The 20,294-nt window shown below is 39.5% G+C and overlaps 2 protein-coding genes across 2 annotated transcripts in view; one reads left to right on the plus strand and one right to left on the minus strand.

Annotated features, from left to right (window-relative positions):
* The window catches only part of syn2b (synapsin IIb), a gene marked incomplete at its 3' end in the record, with an annotated part of 98,137 nt that overhangs the window by 11,058 nt on the left and 66,785 nt on the right, over nt 1-20,294 (minus strand). The window contains exons 6-10 of the mRNA XM_083971094.1: nt 18,369-18,525; nt 17,992-18,081; nt 3,717-3,779; nt 1,228-1,370; nt 231-305 (exon numbers count right to left, since the gene is read on the minus strand). Of these exons, the coding sequence (XP_083827220.1) occupies nt 231-305; nt 1,228-1,370; nt 3,717-3,779; nt 17,992-18,081; nt 18,369-18,525 (528 nt within the window). The remainder of the gene's footprint in view (nt 1-230; nt 306-1,227; nt 1,371-3,716; nt 3,780-17,991; nt 18,082-18,368; nt 18,526-20,294) is intronic.
* On the plus strand, nt 4,778-16,397 carry LOC310985490 (metalloproteinase inhibitor 4-like). The gene is made up of 6 exons (XM_083971099.1): nt 4,778-4,790; nt 4,965-5,292; nt 12,301-12,398; nt 12,890-13,004; nt 13,558-13,682; nt 14,622-16,397. Exons 2-6 carry the CDS (start codon nt 5,154-5,156, stop codon nt 14,817-14,819), a joined length of 675 nt encoding a protein of 224 aa, XP_083827225.1. The 5' UTR covers nt 4,778-4,790; nt 4,965-5,153; the 3' UTR covers nt 14,820-16,397.

Here is a 20,294-nt window from a genome sequence, read left to right on the forward strand (position 1 = left end):
CTCTGTTTCTGTGCGCACAAAGAGAAAAAAAACCACATTAAAAATAAATGCACTGTGCATCATCAACTCACTACAAATATAATCTTATTTCCAAACATCTGTGTGTTCACCCATGTGAACTGCTTTCAGCTGAATAAATCTGCTGAGTGGCTAACTGTGACACAGCACAAGAGAGATAATGTGTGACACCGTGGTGGCCTGGGCATCACTAATGTAGAAGCGGCGCTCACTTGTCAGTCATGGCTACTTGTTCCAACATGGCAGATCCGGTGTTGCTCTTCCAATTACCAGAGATGGATGTTCGCCTTGAAGAAGAACAGGAAATTGAGCGTTAAATTCTTGCAGACACCCTTCACATGAATAAAGTATAAACACAGGAAATTAAAGGAAGACAGAAGAAGGCAACCTTGAAGCAATGTCAACAGCCTGGGCAGTCAGACAACAAGCACGCATGCAGGTTATCAGGACTGATAAACTAGGCCAGCTACCAAATGTCTTCCTTTTACAGTGAGGTTTACACACAACAGAAAGTATGAAAATAAAGAAAGGGACTGGTCAGTTAAAGGTAGTAAAGTTTGTTCTGTTAAAGGGATAGTAGCATTTTTTGAAAAGTGGGGTTGTATGATCTACAATAACATACATTGTTGTGAATGGACCCAAAGAAACAGCCTATTTTTGCGGCCTAAAAGAGGTTTTACCTGTTCACTATAATATAATTTTTTCCAGCCCTTCAAAGTGCAGGAAAAACACAGTTTTTATTTGGACCTAACCAACTCACGTATTCCTCCGCCCAGGGTTAGCGCCCGCCGATCAGCAGTTGGTTAGCTCCAAATAAAAACTGTGTTTTTCCTGCACTTTGAGGGGCTGGAAAAAATTATATTATAGCGAACAATGGAACTGTGTATTTTTTTTTCAGGTAAAACCTCTTTTAGGCCACGAAAATAGGCCGTTTCTTTGGGTCTGTTCACAACACTGTATGTTGTAAATGTCTGGGCAGGGCTATGGGCTGGCGTTGCTAACGGGAGGAGTGCAGAGAGTCTTCTACTGCAATTAAAGTACTTAGGGGCTATTTGTAGATCATACAACCCCACTTTAAAAAAATGCTACTATCCCTTTAAAGCAAACGTTTGAGCAAGTTCAGAGACTAGAATTTAGTGTGCATAAACACACACAGTACACACATGACATATGCAATATATATATACAGTAAAGAATAGAAACTCTTACATGTACGCTTTGTAGTCAGCGCCGATTTTCTGGACCCTGATGTCGTACTTGGCGTCTACAAATGGCTCTGTAGTGCAGTAGGTCTGAGTGATGGCCACCACACTTGCAATGTCCTGGAAGTCACTCACATTGTCCACTTTGACCTACAGATGAAGAGCACATGTAGGAACATTGTTTATCTACATTTAAATAGTATTTAATTCTGGCGTTTGAGGACATTTCAGACAAAAACAAGTTACATGCTGCAAATATTTTCCCTCTAACAGAAAAATGCAATGGAAAATGTATTCTCTATTAAAACGAAGGTTGTTGCTAAGAGACAGATTAGAAGACTGATACTGCTGTATAAAAGTATGAGGCTGGATAATCAAAGTTGCCTGCACTCTTAAAAGCAGGGCACTTGTTACTCAGTTAGTCTCTTAAAAATGTATCGTAGTACCTTTTAATGCATTCAATCTATGGAATTATTTAAAAATTGTTTTAAATAGGAGCTTGGGAATTTAAAAATGTTTTATCGTATTTTGTATCATGTATGACTTAGCTTTTCTTTCCATTGATCATATAGGATAAGGTACACCTTTCTCAAATGCATTGCACTTGACTTGGTCTTTTTAGATGTGGAAACTTTGTTTTTGTATTGTCTCTGTGCTGTCTATTGTCTATTTGTGACATCAGACTTTCCCTTGTATAGTAGTTTGTGGTCTGTGTTTTCTGTGTATTTTTATATGTTATATGTTGGGACTGCAGATGGAAATTAACTGTGAGCTAAATCTGGTGCAACCATCTCTTCATTTTTTTTGCAAATGATTAATATCATTGCACACGGTCCCGTAGACAAACTAAACAAAACTATATCCATGAGACAGTTATCTTAACACTTACAACATAAGGATACAGTAATTAGCTGGATTGGCTGTGTCCAAAGGTATAAAATCTTTCTACCAGAACTTATACATTTCAATAATAAACAAAAGCCAAAGTGCAAGAAGAAAATAAAAAAGGATTGCTTTTACACTTGGACAGTGTCATGCTAGCTATTCCCTCTGTTTCCAGTCTTTTTGCTAAACTAAACTAATCATCTGCTGGCTCACACTTCATACTTTCTGTGCAGCTATAAACATGTCAAATCTCTGCAGGACAAATGTCCGAAAATGCCACTTGTCTAATCAAAGCCTGAACAATCTACGTCTTGATTGAAGCATTGTGCATGTAATTTGTAATATTCATATTCACAGTGTCTATATTCACTCATATCAACAATAACACAGACCCAATCAAATATCTGGGTCAGTACAGAGTCCAGAAATGAAACAATGCTATCATGGCCTGTGCAGGAGCCACTGTCCATGTCCTAGAAGACGCAGTGGCACAGTCCACCACAGGGAAATCTGTTGTACTTTTCTCACATTATATTCATCATACATTACTGTGCCTTCCTCAAAGTATTCCCACTGGGAGACAACAACAAAGCAATAAAATACTGTAGATTTAAATAGCAGAATTTGCCTCTGCAGCTACAGATTAGATAGAGGTAGAAAGGAAGGTTAGTGGTGCAGGCTGATAAAGGGCTGCGTTGGACACAGAGGACCGACGGTAACACAATATCAGATGAGAGGAATGATGTGTGGTGGATCGATGGGGAGTGGAAGAAGGAGAATAAACACTCCAGCTCATTTCACCCAGAAAATATGAACACAGTTGTCCGTCAATAACAACATCATGAGAGAAGAAAAAATGAAGTGAGGGCTGTGCGCAAGAAAAGTTAGATAAGAGGAAAACAAAAGATAGAGAGAGGACATTCATTAGTGGTGACTAATGAATGTCACTACAAATGACGTGTGGTGGTGCTTAGTGTTGCCACCCAACTCTCTGCACACTGATTTTAAACCATGCACTTCCAAAAAGCAATTTGTCCCTTCCAACATGCAGCTACTTTTTTCCTATTATGTGAATTTGTCTTCAGTTTAGACAAGACGAAAAAGAGCTTGATGACTTTGTCACTGGATCACAGTGAGTGTGTCAGTGTTTTTGCAAACTAATTCATTAAAGGTGTACAGAAATGGCCGTTTGTCCTGTTTGTTGCGCCGAGTTGTCACGAGCTGCAACACAAGTTTACCCGAGTAAGGAAAACGAATTTGATTGGTCGTTATCGAGCGGGCGGGATATTCAAAGCTTGGGGCGAGCCCGAGCTCCGTGTGTGTGTGCGTGTCTCAGACGTTTGAATGACGGATGACGGATCCAATATCAGTGCCTGATGAATCGTGTACAGGCTGACGTATAATCCGTGCGCCTGCATTATCCAATGCGAAAAAAAAAATACACACTTTCATCCCGGATTTACTCAAAAATAGAATTTTGCACAAAGTTTGGCCTACATCGTCTGAAAGATGAGTTATCACATTAATTTTATGATCCAGAGTGGGCTCAAATTCAGTTTTCTTTTCTGTACACCTTTAAACTTCCACATTTTTTCAACGAATTAACATTACCTTTCCCATTCCAGAGTGGGCATGTCCGATCTTCACCACCACTGGGAAGCCTGGGGATGTTATCTGAAAAGAAATAATCCAGTGTTGAGTTATAATGAACAAGATGGAATGACAGCAACAAGACAATGGGAAAAACCCATGACAATATTTATATCTTAAATCAGTTTTTAGTTAGGGGACAGTACATATCTGTATGTATTGTGCCAGTCCAATATGGATGTCCAAATTACAATGCTTTGTTTTGGGAACATGATTGTCTGTGCCACATTTTGTGCCAATACATTGACTGCTTAGAGGTTCAGATATATAACAGAATATGGTCTGATGGTGGTAAGGGAATCACCAAAGTCAGTGTGATCCATCCTCATCACCACCATCAATTTCATGGCAATCCATGCAACAGTTGTTGAGATATTATAGTGATATCTCAGTACATAATAAATAATGTAAAAGCTACATATACACAACCACCAATATACAGGCTGACATATCTGCAATAACCAAATACAAGATGATACATATCAATATACTGAATTATTCAATGCTGTAACTGAACGATTGATTAAAAAATGTGGTGTAACATGCAGTGAGTGCGTAATTTCAAAATGTCTCACTTCATTTTAAATTAGTGATGAAGGATCGCATTGGCACACGATTGCTACATTTCACACCAACACAGCAACATGCCCAGTCCACAGCTGAGCACAAATCAGCTGCTGCTTTTCTAAATGTTTGCATTTATGACTCAGATTCATGCGCTGATGATCACGCAGCCTATAGAACAACAACATCTGAACTTAACTTTAAAAAAAAAAAAAAATTCCACAGCTGATTTGATTCTGTAAACCACCGTCACAATTTTCACCACAGTTCTGACTGACTGATTACACCGTCAGCAGCCTATGGGAGGAGAGTGAGGACATCAAAAGAGGATAGGAGAAGAGGCAAAGGATGGTAGTTTTTTTTTCCTCCTGCGTTGGAGGAGGCTGTCCCTAAATTGTTGAGTACATAAGAGGCTCCCTGTGTGCGACCCTCTCAGCATTCAAGACCAGAGTGTGAGGGGATCCAACTATTGTAAGTTTCTCAGTGTGTTGTCTACAGAGAGGGAGAAAGAAAGAGGGAGAGAGCGAGAGAGAGAGAGGGAAAGAGAGAAGGAGCAGTGACAGCAGCAGCCTACCCTTCAACTTATTTGCTCCAGCTTTAATTCCGAGGTGTACTTTAAACTTATGAAAACATTTCTATCCACAGCTGCCTTTCGGCTCAGCAGAGCTCATCTCGCTACTTCAACTCCACTGTCTTATCTGGCCCCCCTCCCTCCCTCCCTCCCTCGCCGACTGCCAGCCTGATTTGCTTCCCAGGGAACTTAACGGGATCAGAAGAGGTTGCCGAGCGTTCTTTCATCGAGTGCTGGAGCAGTCAGAGGCAGCCAGAGTCGTCATGGCCATGTCCCAGGAGCGGAGTGCGTGTCTGGGGCTCTGGGTGCTCCTTTTGCTTGGTGCAGGCATGGAGGAAGTTGTGGAGGGATGTAGCTGCCACCCAGCACACCCACAGCAGCTTTTCTGCAGCGCTGAGATCGGTAAGTTATTGACTGGGATTTGTTTATCTCGTGTTCACTTTTAGAAATTAGAAATAAGCTGCTGCATTTAATAAGAGTAGAAAACTGACTTTAACTTCTTCAGGCTGTGAATGTGACATGAAGGCTGTGTGATTTTAGTAAAATGGGTGAACTGGCTATCAAACTAAGTGGCTGATGATTTAAATTATTGATCAATTTAATGAGATTTTCTGAGAGGGAACTAATTCTAATCCACAGAGTGAACCTACTACGCCATGAACTAATCAATAAGGTTTCATGGCTGAGCTTTTCTTTACAACTGATTTATTATTGTGGCTTTTTCAAATTACATTAATAGGAAATTGTATCACATAGGAAGCATTAAAATATTAGTGGGGTAGGTGGTTAGGGGAGGAGTTATTTAAATCTTTTTCTTACATTTTTCTTTCTTCAATTTACACCGTTTCCTTTTTTTTAAGATTTGAAAAGGGGCATTCTGTTTTATCGATTCTACTTGCTCTCAATCACACAAAAACAAATTAAAAAGCAGTCACCACAGAGTGGCCCTGGCCTACTTTCTATCTGTCTGTCTGCCCGGCTGTCTGCCTGTCTCTCTGTCTGACGCCCCCCATCATCCACTTCTTTCTTGTCTAAGCACAGGCCAAAACCAACACGCTGCTCTGACTTTGAGTACTTGGCTCCAGACTGTGGAAAGCTGGAGTATGTGCTTCTGTCAAAGGTTACACTCCAGCAGGGGAGAGCAAGAGAGAGTGAGAGAGGGAAAGTGGAAGAAGACGTTGCCTGTATTTTGTTGTTTTTTAATTGGCCTGCATCTCCCATCAGGTTTAGAGAGGGTCAGCTCCTCCAAAATGCTTTATAAATGTGTATCAAAAAATAGTCTAATATGAAATGGAAGCTGAGACCTGTTTTCAAAAACCCACCCAACACCAAATTAGATCTGGGTTATGGGAACACAATGAGTATGCCTATTTGGGGCAGTGTTTTTAGGACAGAGTTTTACATATTAAATGTGTCATGGATGACTGAGATGTAAGTATAATGATCCGTTTACTCCACAAATTTGAGATTTTCAGACGGTCCACTCCTGCAAAAACCAAGACGAGTTGGTCTGGAACAGACATAAACCAGTTCTCAATCTAGATTTAGTGGACTGTGTTAGGTTGAAATTTATTACCATACTGTTTGGTCGTACAACATTTAGACAATATTAAAAAAAATACTGAAAATATGTCTTTGAAACAAACTTATTTTAACATAATATGCATGCTAGTGAATACAACATGTTGAGCCAAGTTCCTAAGCCTTTTTCCAATTGAACCACTGGACCCAAACAAAATGTTTCCATTGACTGTTTATAAAAACCTGCATCTGAACAGCAATTATCCAATTGTAGCCTTGCAACAGCAACCAGGTAGCTATAGCAGAGTGGACAAGCTTTACATTAGTTAAAGACAAACATTAAAGCAGTGGGAAAAGGCTGTGGTAGAACTACACATTGTATACTAAAGGTTTGGTGGGTGTTGTATGAACCAGAAACCCAAGAGCAAATGTACAGAATAGATACAACAGTGGGTATCTGTCTGTAACTAATGTATTTTATTAGCTACTGTACAGTAATGACACTAACATAATGTTACATCAGCAAAAGTCCCTTCAGGACATGAGAACATCCACTTACTTAGTACTCTGGTGCCCATTTTGAAAGTTAGACTACTATTAGAGTCCAGTGTGATGTTAATAGCAGCTCTGAACTGATTTGGCTAAGTTATGGCATTATCGACACATGATCCTTATCCTGAAAAAACCTCCCTCTTGTCATGTTGTCATCAAGAATATATGAACAATAAAGCACTAATCTGATAACCATTGGATAAAGATCTACAAAGAAGAACAAAACAACAATCTCAAAATTCCCCATGTCACGCTCTAATGTAGGCTCATACTACAGCTAACAGCTTTCTAGCGAACTCTAGCTATTGGCCAGCATGTAGCACTATAAGACATAAATATGATTTTTATTTTTGGATGAAGTCATCGAGACTCATTGAAATAATGATGATTTAGCGAGCTAGCTAGGCTACAATAAGATGGGAGCGTGCCTATGTTCCCACAGCCGTATGTTCCCTCAGCCCTATGTTCCCACTGGACTCTCTCTACCTATCTGGACTCTATCTATCTGGCCTGTCTAGCCTCTACCTGCTCTTTTTACTAAACTTAACCAACTCTTTTCTTCATTGCCTAAACCCAACCAATGGTGGGACCAAAGGGCTGTGGGAACATAGGGCCTAATATTCAGTGACAACAAAAGTTAGAAATGTGGGAACATAGGGCTGTGGGAACATAGGAATGACCCCCAATTGTTGAAATAATAGAAGATATGCTAACAACAGTTGTCATTCGTTAGCAAAGTCCATGGCCAGCTTTTGTTTACCTCTTTGTGAAATCAGTGTCCAACTGTTTCAAAAGCTGATAACAATTTCAAGTGGTAGTAAATCTGCCACCATTGTTATTCATATTTTTATATATAAAATGATGATGTATTATATTTTAAATTGCCCAAGTCCTGTGCGAGAGCTAAAAGGTTGACAGGCGTAGCAAAAGTAACTTAGAGGGCAGGGCTTGGAACACGGTCAATTGACCACAAGTTCTTTTGTAATTAGGTCCCATTTCCTCGGGGTCTGTTTGGGGGCTGAGTTTTAAATGTCTGAGTCCTGATTTGGACACAAAAGTCAGTGGTCCCCTTTCAGGTAGGATGCAACTCTCTGGGCCCATGAATGAGAACTAAGGAAAATCCCTCACTTACAATACGTAAGTGCATCTAAGAAAACTTTTCATTTGGTGGCATCTGTGCTCACACTGTCCGGGTTGTTTTCCGAGGATAGACTGGTGGTGGCCTTTAGTTGACCTGACAGTGTTGTCAGAGTCGATGAGCCCTTTGAATAAAGCTGTACATCTGAGTAATATCCCATCTGGACAAACCTTGGACGATTCCCTGGACGTGTTTGTGTATTTGACATTGTGTGTGTGTGTGTGAGTGTGAGTGTGTGTTGGACCGAGGCCAAGCCATGCCAACACAGCCTAATCCATCTCTCTCTCTTTCTTTCCCTCGCTCTCCCTACTTCATTTCCATGTCTATAGGCTTGGTCTAATGGGCTGCATACTAACAATATCAGTGTGAAAGCCCGCTGACAGTCCAGCTTTGTGAGCATGACAAGGGTGCCGATTCATCTGGGAGGGGGGAAGTTACTTACTACATCAGTTCTCATGGTACAAGTTTGCAATATTTCTTTGGTTATGTAGCTTTGAGGCAGATGCACAGCCACTTTCGCTCTGCAGGCATGCGCGTCCTTATTCCTGTTTGTTGCACAGCTGCAGCAACTGAAAGGAAAAAGATGTCTAGGTGGGGGGGCGAACATTTCAGAGAATCTGATCTGGGCCGGGAGAATCAACACACAACAAACTTTGAATAAAATGAATTTTGTAGTTCAGTTACCTGTAACTTCTACAATAACTGTCATCAAATGCACTAAATGTGCAGAACATGATCCAACACCGATTTTTTTTTACAGTTTTATCTGGCAGGAACAGACCTTGTCTTAGTAAACCACTGATCTGCTGTGTTCATAAACTGAAGAAAAAATGACAGTACTATTCTTGGCTAATTGGCTATAGCAACGTCTGTTGCACTGATGTATGGCCAGTGCTCAGACCGCCAACTATTTCATCCTTAGGCAAAGCTCTGTTATGCCTTGGTGTATTACTTACCCTTAATAGGACACATAGACCCATTACTCAGCTCAGTAGGAGAGATTTAAGTGGGGCGACTAATTTAACCTCAGCTACTTTAAGATACGTTTCTTCTTGCCAAAGGATGTGCAGATCAAAGAGCTGAACTGAAGAAGGAGGGCAATAATATGATCGTTGGTACAGTCTAGTATTTCAGTGTATTAAGTGTGACTGAGTTGATGGGTGGTGTACTCATGTAAATGTACTGACAGTAAATGTGGTATCACCCTATAAAAAGACCATTAACCAGTGGTGGAAAAAGTTTTAAGATTGTTTTACAGATGCTGCAATGTGAAAATACTTGACAGTCCTGAGTGCAAATTATTTTGGACATATAAATATTCACACTGTGTTGAGAATTTGATGATGTATAGCACGCACATGTCTGTGCGGTGAACATGAAGCTAGTTCACGTTAGATCAGTTAAAGACGGTGAAACAGCAAACTTGGCTTTGTCCAGAGGTAAAACAAACAATTGCCTACCAGCTCCTCTAAGCCTCACTGTAAACCTCTCAATTCAATGTTTATGCTAACATAAGCTAACAGACTGTCATATCTTTCTTTCTTTCTTTCTTTCTTTCTTTCTTTCTTTCTTTCTTTCTTTCTTTCTTTCTTTCTTTTTATTTATTCCAACCAAGGCAATTACACAATTTGACAATATCATGGCACATCATGATCATAACATTTCTTTCATTGGTTGGAAGGGAGCAGGGAGAAGATACATCTAATACCATATCTGTTAGCAAACATGATATGTTTGCTATGTGGTATTATTAGTCTTTTCTGAAAACTCTTGGCAACAAAGCAAATAAGAATATTTCTTAAAATCTTGCTATTCCTTCAAGAAAACAGCAACAGATGCATCTTTAGTATTGAAACTATGGATTTGATATAAGAGATTGTTAGCCTAGATTTTTAATAATACACAGGCTCTTAAGCAGCATTTCATTGTTAGACTCCTGTGCTACTACTACCTAAACAAAATATTTGTCATGTTTCATGTGTGTTCAAAAAGTAATCTAAACCTTTAGCTCTCAAGTAGCCTAAATGAAGTCAGAAGTCAGATATTTATTTCCATATAAAATTCTCAAATATAATGTAAAGTAAACCACAAGTTTTAATTAAGTACAGACCGCATTAAATAAATGTATTCCCCAGGGCTCTAACCAGCTAATTCTTTGTTTTTCTCAAGTCTGTGCTGTTTGTGTGTGTCTGTGTGTGTGCAGTGACTTTACAGGCAGGTGTGTCCCGATGAGGTCAAGTGTCTTAGCATGTGTTATGGAAGTGTAACACATTTTATAGTTATCACTCTTTATACTGTAGTTTCTCACGTTACAGACTCGTGGGCAGTTTTCCTATTTGTCCATCCATCTGATTTTTAATAGACTCTAGATGGTTTCCTATGCTTTTCAACTCAACAGCACTGTATTAATATACTGTATTAATATGAGAGTCAAACGTTTGCCATGTTCTTTTTGAGCCGCAGGCGATGAATCATGCAGTGAAAGAATAGTGTCAATCTCGAGTTATATTGAACAGAAACACAGGACCGTGACCTCTGACATTTGCTACAAAGTCAATGTCCCTGTTGCTGTGGGCGACGCAGTGCACTCTGATTAAACTATAACACTATAACAAAAGCTTGCATTAACTTCCTGTCTGTACGTTTGTCTGCTGCTTTGCTTTTCTATCTCCTTACATGTTCAAAAAAAAGAAAAAAAAAAGAAGAGAGTCTCTTTTTCCTCCTGAAGCGATTTCACAGAACACGCTGAGCTCCTCCTCCTCTTACCAGCAGACAAAACCGTGGCGTAGTTATGTGACGAGCGAGAAGCAAAAACAAGTGGGTGGTTTGCTTAGCTGTGTGACAGGGTGAGTGCGTTGGGAGGGGTGCTGGGTCACACTTTCTCTCCCCCTCATTAATACTGTAGCTTTTCTCTCTCTTTCATGGCTTTACCGAGGTCAGTCGCTCCACTTCTGCCTCTCTATTTCTCTGTCTTTCTCCATCTTCTCTGGCGAATCACAAGCGACCCTTTTCTCTCTTTAGAGATACAGTGAGAGAGGCAGGAGAGGGTTGATAGGAATATTCCTTACAGGCGATTCACTGAAATCACTTGCTAGGTCAAATACTAATCAAGATATGTTTCGTAGATTACATTTATATGGACCTTTATTGGCAGTATAAAAACTTTAGTTATCAAAATTGGAATCTTTCTCTGTGTGAAAACCAATATTTCACCGCTGTGCCACTGCTTTTCTGATCCTTACGGCGGCTGTCTGACTGTAAGGTTTCAGGAAAACAGAGACTCAATCTGAAAGACAGCTGTAGCAGTAGGCCCAATCTTAATTATATTTGATGTATTGCGCTACAAGAGTGGTATTAGTTGAAAAGAAATGTTTGACATTGGAATTGATTTGTCAGTTCACATTATGAGTAACGCAGATGTCCAAAAGTGCCGCTTTCATGGCTCTGGTGGAGGGAGAAAAACTGTATCGGTAGCATTGAGGTCTATAATAACATGCTTTGATTTGGCACAGTGTGAGCTGCATGTTGTGGTCTGGATGAATAAAACCTATAATATTACTAATATTTTGATTATAATGAGTATTTTCTCTCAAAATGACAGGCTGTAAAATTATATGACTTCAGTGTTAGCTTCCTGCCGAGAACCACAGTCCAATTATCCTGCTGCTTTAGCCCTCAGCTTGATTTACAGTATGGGATAAAATAATGCGGAGTGGCAGACATGGTTTGGCTTCAGTTAATTTGGCTTGTGTGTGTGTGTGATATGTAGCTACTATATACATAAATGTGTGTGTCTGTGTGTGTGTGTGTGTGTGTGTGTGTGGAGTCAGTTAATGGGAGTGTGCAAGCAGAGAGCTACTTGTTATTCCATGTGGGTTTTGATTTCGCCTCCAGAGGAGAGGAGGGACACATCCTGTATCACTACTGAGAGGGACTGTTACACTGTCTCTCTGGAGACGTGTGGACTAATCTATCCATCTATCTATCTATCTATCTATCTATCTATCTATCTATCTATCTATCTATCTATCTATCTATCTATCTATCTATCTATCTATCTATCTATCTATCTATCTATCTATCTATCTGTCTATCTATCTGTCATAGATCTATCTACCTATGACATGTAAATCACCTTGTGCTCCCTCTCCGCCTTTTCAATTATCTTTCTTTTTTTCTTTTGTCCTTTTGTTTGCCAGTGATAAGGGCAAAGATCTCCGGAGAGAAGATTGTGTCGCCTAGCAACAGCTCCTCACCTTACATGAAGATGATCCAATATGAAATCAAAATGATCAAGGTGAGATCTCAGGACGGCGGTTACTGGTGCAGACATACATCATTTCTAGCGATTAGACTGCCGTGTACAGCTGTGTGGTTTGTGTGCGTATCATCCTTCTGGGAGAGGAGCAAAGAACAATTCAAACTGGCCGTGCTAACAAGCACTTCAGATCTCCTGATTGTCCATGGATGACGACATCCAAACACAAGAAAAAGTCTTGGTTTGAATGTGTGTCTTCTCTTAATCTTATGGTGTTAGAGTAAAAATAAATACAGAGCAGGATTATGAGTCACCCTCAATACAAGTATCTGCTCATCTATTCATTTACAGTCAGTTACTACATGTCAGAGTTGGTTTCACATCTGTTTGAAGACTGAGGCATTATAGTTCTATCATTATCGGATCTTTCATAGCTTCTTCACGTACGCTGTAAAATAAGTCTATACAGTATCTCCTTTGCTCAAACCAGAACCTCTCACACTCTCTTCTCCATCTATGTCTGTTTCCAGATGTTCAAAGGTTTCGACAAGGCCAAGGACATCCAGTACGTGTACACTCCGGTCTTCTCCTCTCTGTGTGGGGTCAAGCTGGACTCCAACAACAAAGCTGGTTATCTGCTCTCAGGTAGAGTCATGAAATGGTTGAGTTGTACTAACGGTGCTACTTTTTTTTCAGTAATGAGTAACCAAAAAAATTACTGTTCCCCCGTTATAACACTGTTACCGTTATGCGCTGTTACTTGACTCAAGAAGTCCCATCACAAAATAATACACCTGTTAAAGTGTACGTTATATAGGCTACAACACAATAGTTACTTTTCCTGGTAATTAGTTACTTTTATGATGTAGTAATTCAGTTACTTTTTGAGGAAAGTAACTACTAACTAATTTTTATTTAATTTCATTCTGACTTTGCTCTATTTTATGATTTTTAAAGTGTAAAGTGTCTTTGAGCATTTGTAAAAGCGCTTACAAATAAAATTTACTATTATTATTATTATTATTATTATTATTATTATTATTATTATTATTATTATTATTATTATTATTAACTAATTACTTTTTTAAAGAAACGTGCCCAACATTGGTTGTGTCAGTCAGAACAGGAAGCGGCAAGGCCGACATTAAACTACGTTCGCCATGATGTGTGTGTGTGATGTTGTGATGTCATCAAACAGGGAGTATGTGGAGCGATGGGAGGATCTCTATTGGCCAGTGCGATCTGGTCGAGTCCTGGGACAATTTATCACTGTCACAAAAGAAGAATCTCAACTACAGATACCAGATGGGCTGTGAATGCAGAGTGAGTAAGGACTGTTCCTACTCTCTTCATACATATTTATCGTTCTACCACTCATCTGTCTTGTCTGTCCAGTTGCCCCATGAACCCTGACTTGAGCAACAAAGCGGAGCAAAACTGAGCTGTCTCTTACTCTCTGTGCCTTGAAAGATTTTCATACGTCTTAAGACTGTTTTTCAACATTCTGGTAACACTTTACTTGATGCCTATCTCTATAACACATTATAACCATACTTATAATGAGTTATAATGCAGTTATAGCACTGTATAACTATAGTTATCATAATGCTTTATAACAATAATCATAACACACTATAAAGCATTTTATCATGACTTATAAGGACAGGTATTATAATACGTTATTATAATTGTTAGTAACTGGCTGACAATGCCGATAATGCATTATAAATATAGTTATAATGTGTTATAATTGTCTTATAAACGTGTATTACTATCATTATAAACACTCATAAATCACGTAAGACTTTATAACAATAAGCATAACACATTATAGAGCATTATAACTCTATTATAATACTAAGACCTTATAAGCCAATTATAACACATTATAACTATAATGCATTATTGATGTTGGCATTGTCAGTGAGTTACTAACAATTATAACCTATTAAAATACCTGACCTTATAAGTCATGATAAAATGCTTTATAGTGTGTTATGCTTATTGTTATAAAGCATTATGATAATTTACGAGTGTTTATAATTATAGTTATACAGTGCTATAACTGCATTATAACTCATTATAAGTATGGTTATAATGTGTTATAGAGATAGGCGTCAAGTAAAGTGTTACCAAAATGGTAAGCTCACAGCACAAAGTCTCTACAGAGGCACAGAACCAGAATAACTCTACATTTCAGGAAGAAATAATGACACGAGTGGAACAAATAAGAGAATAAATGAAATACTCTTCTCTCCACAGATCAACACATGTTACACAGTGCCGTGTGCATCTACAGGAGAAAACGAGTGCTTGTGGACTGACTGGCTGCTGGATAACAGCCTAAATGGGGAGCAGGCTCGGCAGTACGCCTGCATCCGCCGCTCCGACACAACCTGTAGCTGGTACCGGGGTGGACCTCCGCCCGAGAAAGACTTCCTGGACATGACTGACCCTTGACCTGTGATCTTGACATCGATTTCACACTATCTGAATCCTGCAACGCCTCCAGAAAACAAATAATGCCCTGCTTTGGCTTACGTAGCTCAAATTTGATGTCCAAACTAAAAAAAAAAAAAAAAAAAAGAAAATTATTTTTGAGGGAGCTTAACACACCACTGAGCGTCTGTTAGCAGAGTTTAGGTGGTTGCTAAAGCCTTGCAAGGGGAAGTTTTATAATCTGCAGGGGCTTTCAGCGTTTCTCTGACTCATTTTCTCTCTCTCCACACATTCCACTTCGCTTGCTCTTTTTTCCGCAGAATAAGAATAGCAGCAGATCATCCACTGCAGATTATTCAACCCAGAGTGGATCTTCTTTTTATGCTCTCCGAGGAGCCTGGCAGTAAATGCATAACATTCACAAAAGGGAATCATTTACTGGAGGAAGTATAGGGAACTTGGACAATTACTGCAAACAACAGGGGGAGATAATTGTACACAACCCTGCACTGCAAAGTGTACTTAACAGGCTGTAAACAAATCTTCTGTGCACTCTTTTTGTTTTTTGCAGGTAGACTGCAGCACTGCCATCTTTTCTCTCTGACTTTTTACCTTTATAATACTGAATAACAGTCCCATTCAAATCAATGTTTGCTGTACATACGTATATAGGATAAGCCAGCACCACGCAGTCCCCAGTTAACTATATTTTGACAAAATCTGATACAGGAATTGTATATGATGATAATTCTTGTCCCTCTAAATCGTAACAGTTTAAACTCTCCAGTTTCTGAGACTGTAAATATTGTACTTCAGTGAGAATTAACATTTTAAAGGCTAACCCCATCTTGTCTTGTAGCATATAGAGGTCTTATCTCGTGGTTTTGTGTGTTTAGTTTCCTTGGCTGAACTCTGTACTATTTCCTGTGCCAAAAAAAAATCTAATCCAGCGCTTTAACAACAGCACTGCCACCTGTAGAAGCAAAGCGCCCCCCACACCCCCGCCCCCTCCGTGAAGAAAATGACGTGACACGACAAAGTCTAATTCTTTATCTTAACTCCCCAGGAGGAACAGGAAATGGAGTCTCCTCAAGGTTCAAGTTCAGGAGAAAATAGTAAAAACTATGGCGATAAGATGTTAACCAATAAAAAAGAGAAATAACTCTTCATAAAAGAGCGATAATTAATGATAAAAGTGATATTTTTATAGGCCTTATTTAATATAATGATTCTGCATTAATTTAAAGGACCCAAATCTGAATTGACCCCATGTCTTGTTTCTGGATTACTTCACTGAAGTCATACAGATTAAAATGCATTACCACTTGTTATCCTCATGCATGAGCCAATACGTCTAGATCACGTTAGGGTCACATTCGACAACAAAATAGTTCCATTTCATCGGCACAGTACAGTCGTCTTCCTGATACATTTTGCAGTGTGTTAATAATTACATTTTCCATGAAGTGATGCGACCAGAATGCACAATAACTGTATGGCTTTAGTGACGTGCTATAAAACTATTTCATGTTTGTTTTATACTGAACGAATTGTTTGGGTTTGTATTTATGTCTCTGTTTCTGTCTAAATAGAGTTTTCTATTTCCATGTACCAAAAAGGATTGTATATAAAATGTCTCAATGGAATAAAAGTTCACTGACTCTTTTTTTCTTTTTATCAGTATATTAGAAATTAAGACATCGTAATAGTACTTCAAAATCAAAATTTTTTTTTTAACATTAGTTCAAGCACATTCTCAGTGAACAAGAACCCTACAGAGCACAGCATATATTTATTTTCTGTTTTTTTAAAGGGACAACGAGGAGTTTGTATTTGGTTATAAAAGTCTCATATTAATGTGGATGAATCTACGTTACCACTTGTTAATGGCTCCATTTTCGATAAATATATCGTTTTGGCTTTATTGTTATTTTGTTATTATTATTAGTGGTGGAAGTGCTGGGCGAGCCGACCAGCGTTTCCTTACTTTCGGTTTCGCGGACGCTGCCCGGCGGGTCATGGGAATAACGCCGCTGAATCGCTGTTTATGGTCGGAACTATGACGGTATCTGATCGTCTTCGAACCTCCGAATTTCATTCTTGATGAATGAAAACATTCTTGGCAAGACGTCCGTCTTGCGCTGGTTCAAGAATTTCACCGTGCATGCGGAGGCTCATGGGAAATGTAGTGTGAAAACACTTTGCTTTCCAAAACTCCTCGTTGTCCCTTTAAAGTATATTTTGGGGATTTTTGTCTTTACTTGATAGGATAGTTGAAAGAGACAGGAAATGGTGAGGCAGAGAGAGGGAGAATGACATGCAGCAAAGGGCCACCAAATTCAGGTTTCGAACTGGGGCCGGCTGCAGCAAGGACTGTAGCCTCGGTATATGGGGCACCTGCTCAACCCACTGAGCTATACGGCGCCCCCACAACGTATATTTCTTCACTTAACATCCATACTTCATAAATGCCCTAATGCGCGCATAAGGCCAGAGGAGGTAAAGCGGGTTGTCCACTAACCAGTGGGTTGGTGCTTCAGTCCCCGGCTCCCCCAGTCCACATGTTGAACTGGGCAACATACTGAACCCAAAATCTGCCCCTATCGTTGTGTGAATGATTAGATATGATGACTAATGACCACTTGACATTTCAGTGATATTTAGGCAAGTAAATTGCAAAAAGGTTTGTATCATGAGTGAAAAACAAAACTTTTTTTGTTTGTGTTAAGAGAACACTTAAGCCACGTTTCCACTACATGGTACCGGCTCGACTCGACTGGACTTGGCTTTTTTGCGTTTCCATTACGTAAAAGTACCTGGAACCTGGTACCCGGTACTATTTTTTTAGTACCTGCTCGGCCACGGTTCCAAAACGGGTGAAGGGGTACTAAAATGTGACGTCTAAACATTGCGGACCACTGATTGGTCAGAGAGTCGTCACCAGCGGCCGCGGGTCAACAGATATCACCACATTTCATTAAATATATGTTTTTAAAGGAACAAACTATGCAAGTCTGGTCGCTTTTCCGCTGTTTTGCTAGACCTCCATCTGGCCTTAAGAAACTTTTAAAGAACATTTCACAGAAATATCAAAAACATCGGTGGAGACATTTGTCTGTTGGAAAACTGATGTTTTGTAAATATGAGTTTGCTGCAGAGTTACAATGTGCACAAATAAAAACACCATTCTTACCATGTCTCTGTAGTTGGGATAGAAAGTCTGATCAATGAGAGGGAACTTATCTGAACCCATCTTCTTCTGATTATTGACCAACTGGGAAAACTGGAGGGAAGAAGGAGAACAGAGAGCGAGCAGAAGTCAATTCATTGCAAATTAAACATGTGGACTGAATGAGTGTCAAGTACATTATGACTACTGTATAAGTATATGCATATTATCCATATGGTAATGTTGACTTTCATTGTGATCTCTCAGGAAAGACTGACAACAAAGTTCCTTGATTAAATCTAAAACAAACAGCTGCAGGATTCATTAAAACCATCTACAGTCAATAAAAAGAACTGTGTGGGTTGTTGCGCTTGTAAATGAGTTTTACTGAGATTGCTTACGGCCCAGGGTTTGTCACAGAGGTTGTAGATGGAGTCCAGAGAGTTGACTGAGGGGACGCCTGCGTACTGCAGCCCGATGATCAAGTTCCTGAAGTCCTCGTTCTGGGCCATGCTGAAAGCATGCTGACGCACCAAGACAAAGTCGGGCCTGAAGGACCTGGGAAATGAAATCAAGCTGAATTAAGAATGAACTCATATTTGTTGTTTCACTGTGTTTCATTGGCCCGAGCGTTGCCTGTCTGCTTTAATTTTCATGTTCGGTAAAAACAGACAGCAGATGTTACCGGCCTGTGGATGTGCAGATGATGGAAGTGAAACGTTAGACGCAAGTCATGGTTCAGATTAAAACCCACAAGGTAGAGTATTTGTCTGTGGATGCTGTGGCAACCAGAGACTGGTTACACAAGTCTGGCTGGAACAAAAGTGCCTAAAATTGGACAGTGAAAAAACACAATGCAGTGTTCACGTCTCTCTTCTATGAATAGATTTTCATCTGTGAGGGATTCTGAAGAGGCTCTGTCTTTGAAGTCCCATTACTTCCTTTTGCTTGGATGCTACACACATGAATTCTATGATAAACACAGAAGAAAGGAAACACAACAAACACGTTGAGACCTCCTTTATGTAAGTGTGTTATTATTTCACATGAAGTTCTAAAAAATCAAAAATGCAGATTAAAGAAACGTGTTGTATAAAAGCAGTTGTTGTTGTTGTTGTAACAGATGCAGCTGCACTAGTGAGCCCTTGATCATATCAGCTGAATAGAAAGCTTTTTTTGTGCACAGTCATGTAGGAAGTGAAACCTGGAAGCTTTAATAAAACTGAGCTGTGCATCTTGAGCAGAATGATTGATGCCCCGTCATGTTTGAGTGCAGAACTCAGCAGGACAATGAGCAGGTGCAGATAGAACTCACTCTTACATAGAAATAGAAAATCATTCATCCCAAATGCTGTCCACCTTCTCAATGTATCCTAAATGACACTAGCAATGAACTGCTCTCAATTTCTTTTCTTTCTATTTATTCATTGTATGATTAATTGTGTTTTAACTGTTTCCTTATTTAACTGTATTTTTAATGAAATATGTATCTCTTTCATGGTGAGCCGAAGACAATTTTCCACGATGGTGGATACTGTTGGGCTACAGCAGGAAGGAGAATGGCACATGTCTGAGGGGAGGAGGCAGGGGTTATGGAGATACATTTTTTCAATCAAATAATAACTTTCTTCAATCAAAAAAACTTTTCAATCAAAGAAACAAAGGGTTCAAACGCAATTCTTTGGGTCTCAAATAAATATTTTGCATTCAAACACTTTTTTGTAATTAAAAAGTTTTTTTTTTTGATTGAAGTGAAGTTTGTTTTGATTGAAAATATATTTTTTGTTTAAATCAACTTTTTTTTTGATTGAATAATAAAGACACAAATGTATCTCCATATAGGGTGGGGTCAACAATACAGGGGATGATTGTTTGTTTCTCATTTCCATCTGACAGCTGGGTTAGGGTTAGTGATTTTTTTTTTTGCATGTCCACGATTGGTCCATAACCTGATAGTTATTATTGTCACCTTGATGACAAAGCTCCTATAACCTCAACAGTCAGCAGTTCCTGTGGATGTAGCTACTTTCTAATGACAAGTGTCTTTATCTGTAATGATGTCGATGACTCTGCTCTATTAGTGGAATCAAACTTTTCTGTTATTGTCTGCCCCCTGTCAGAGGTGGAAAGAGGCGGGGAGGCCCACATATTTCGGTCTCCTGGGTAACCTCATCACCGGCAGTTGGGACAATGATGCCGCTGGTGACATGTGTCACAGAGGTTGCTGCGCGCGGTCCCTCCCTGAGCAGTGATGAGCACCGCAGTGCAGGGGGAATTCAACAGCTGACAGGAAACGGAGGGGTGGGGGTGAACGTGCAAAAAATGAC

The sequence above is a fragment of the Trachurus trachurus genome (genome assembly GCF_905171665.1).
Source record: "Trachurus trachurus genome assembly, chromosome: 5".
NCBI lineage: Eukaryota > Metazoa > Chordata > Actinopteri > Carangiformes > Carangidae > Trachurus > Trachurus trachurus.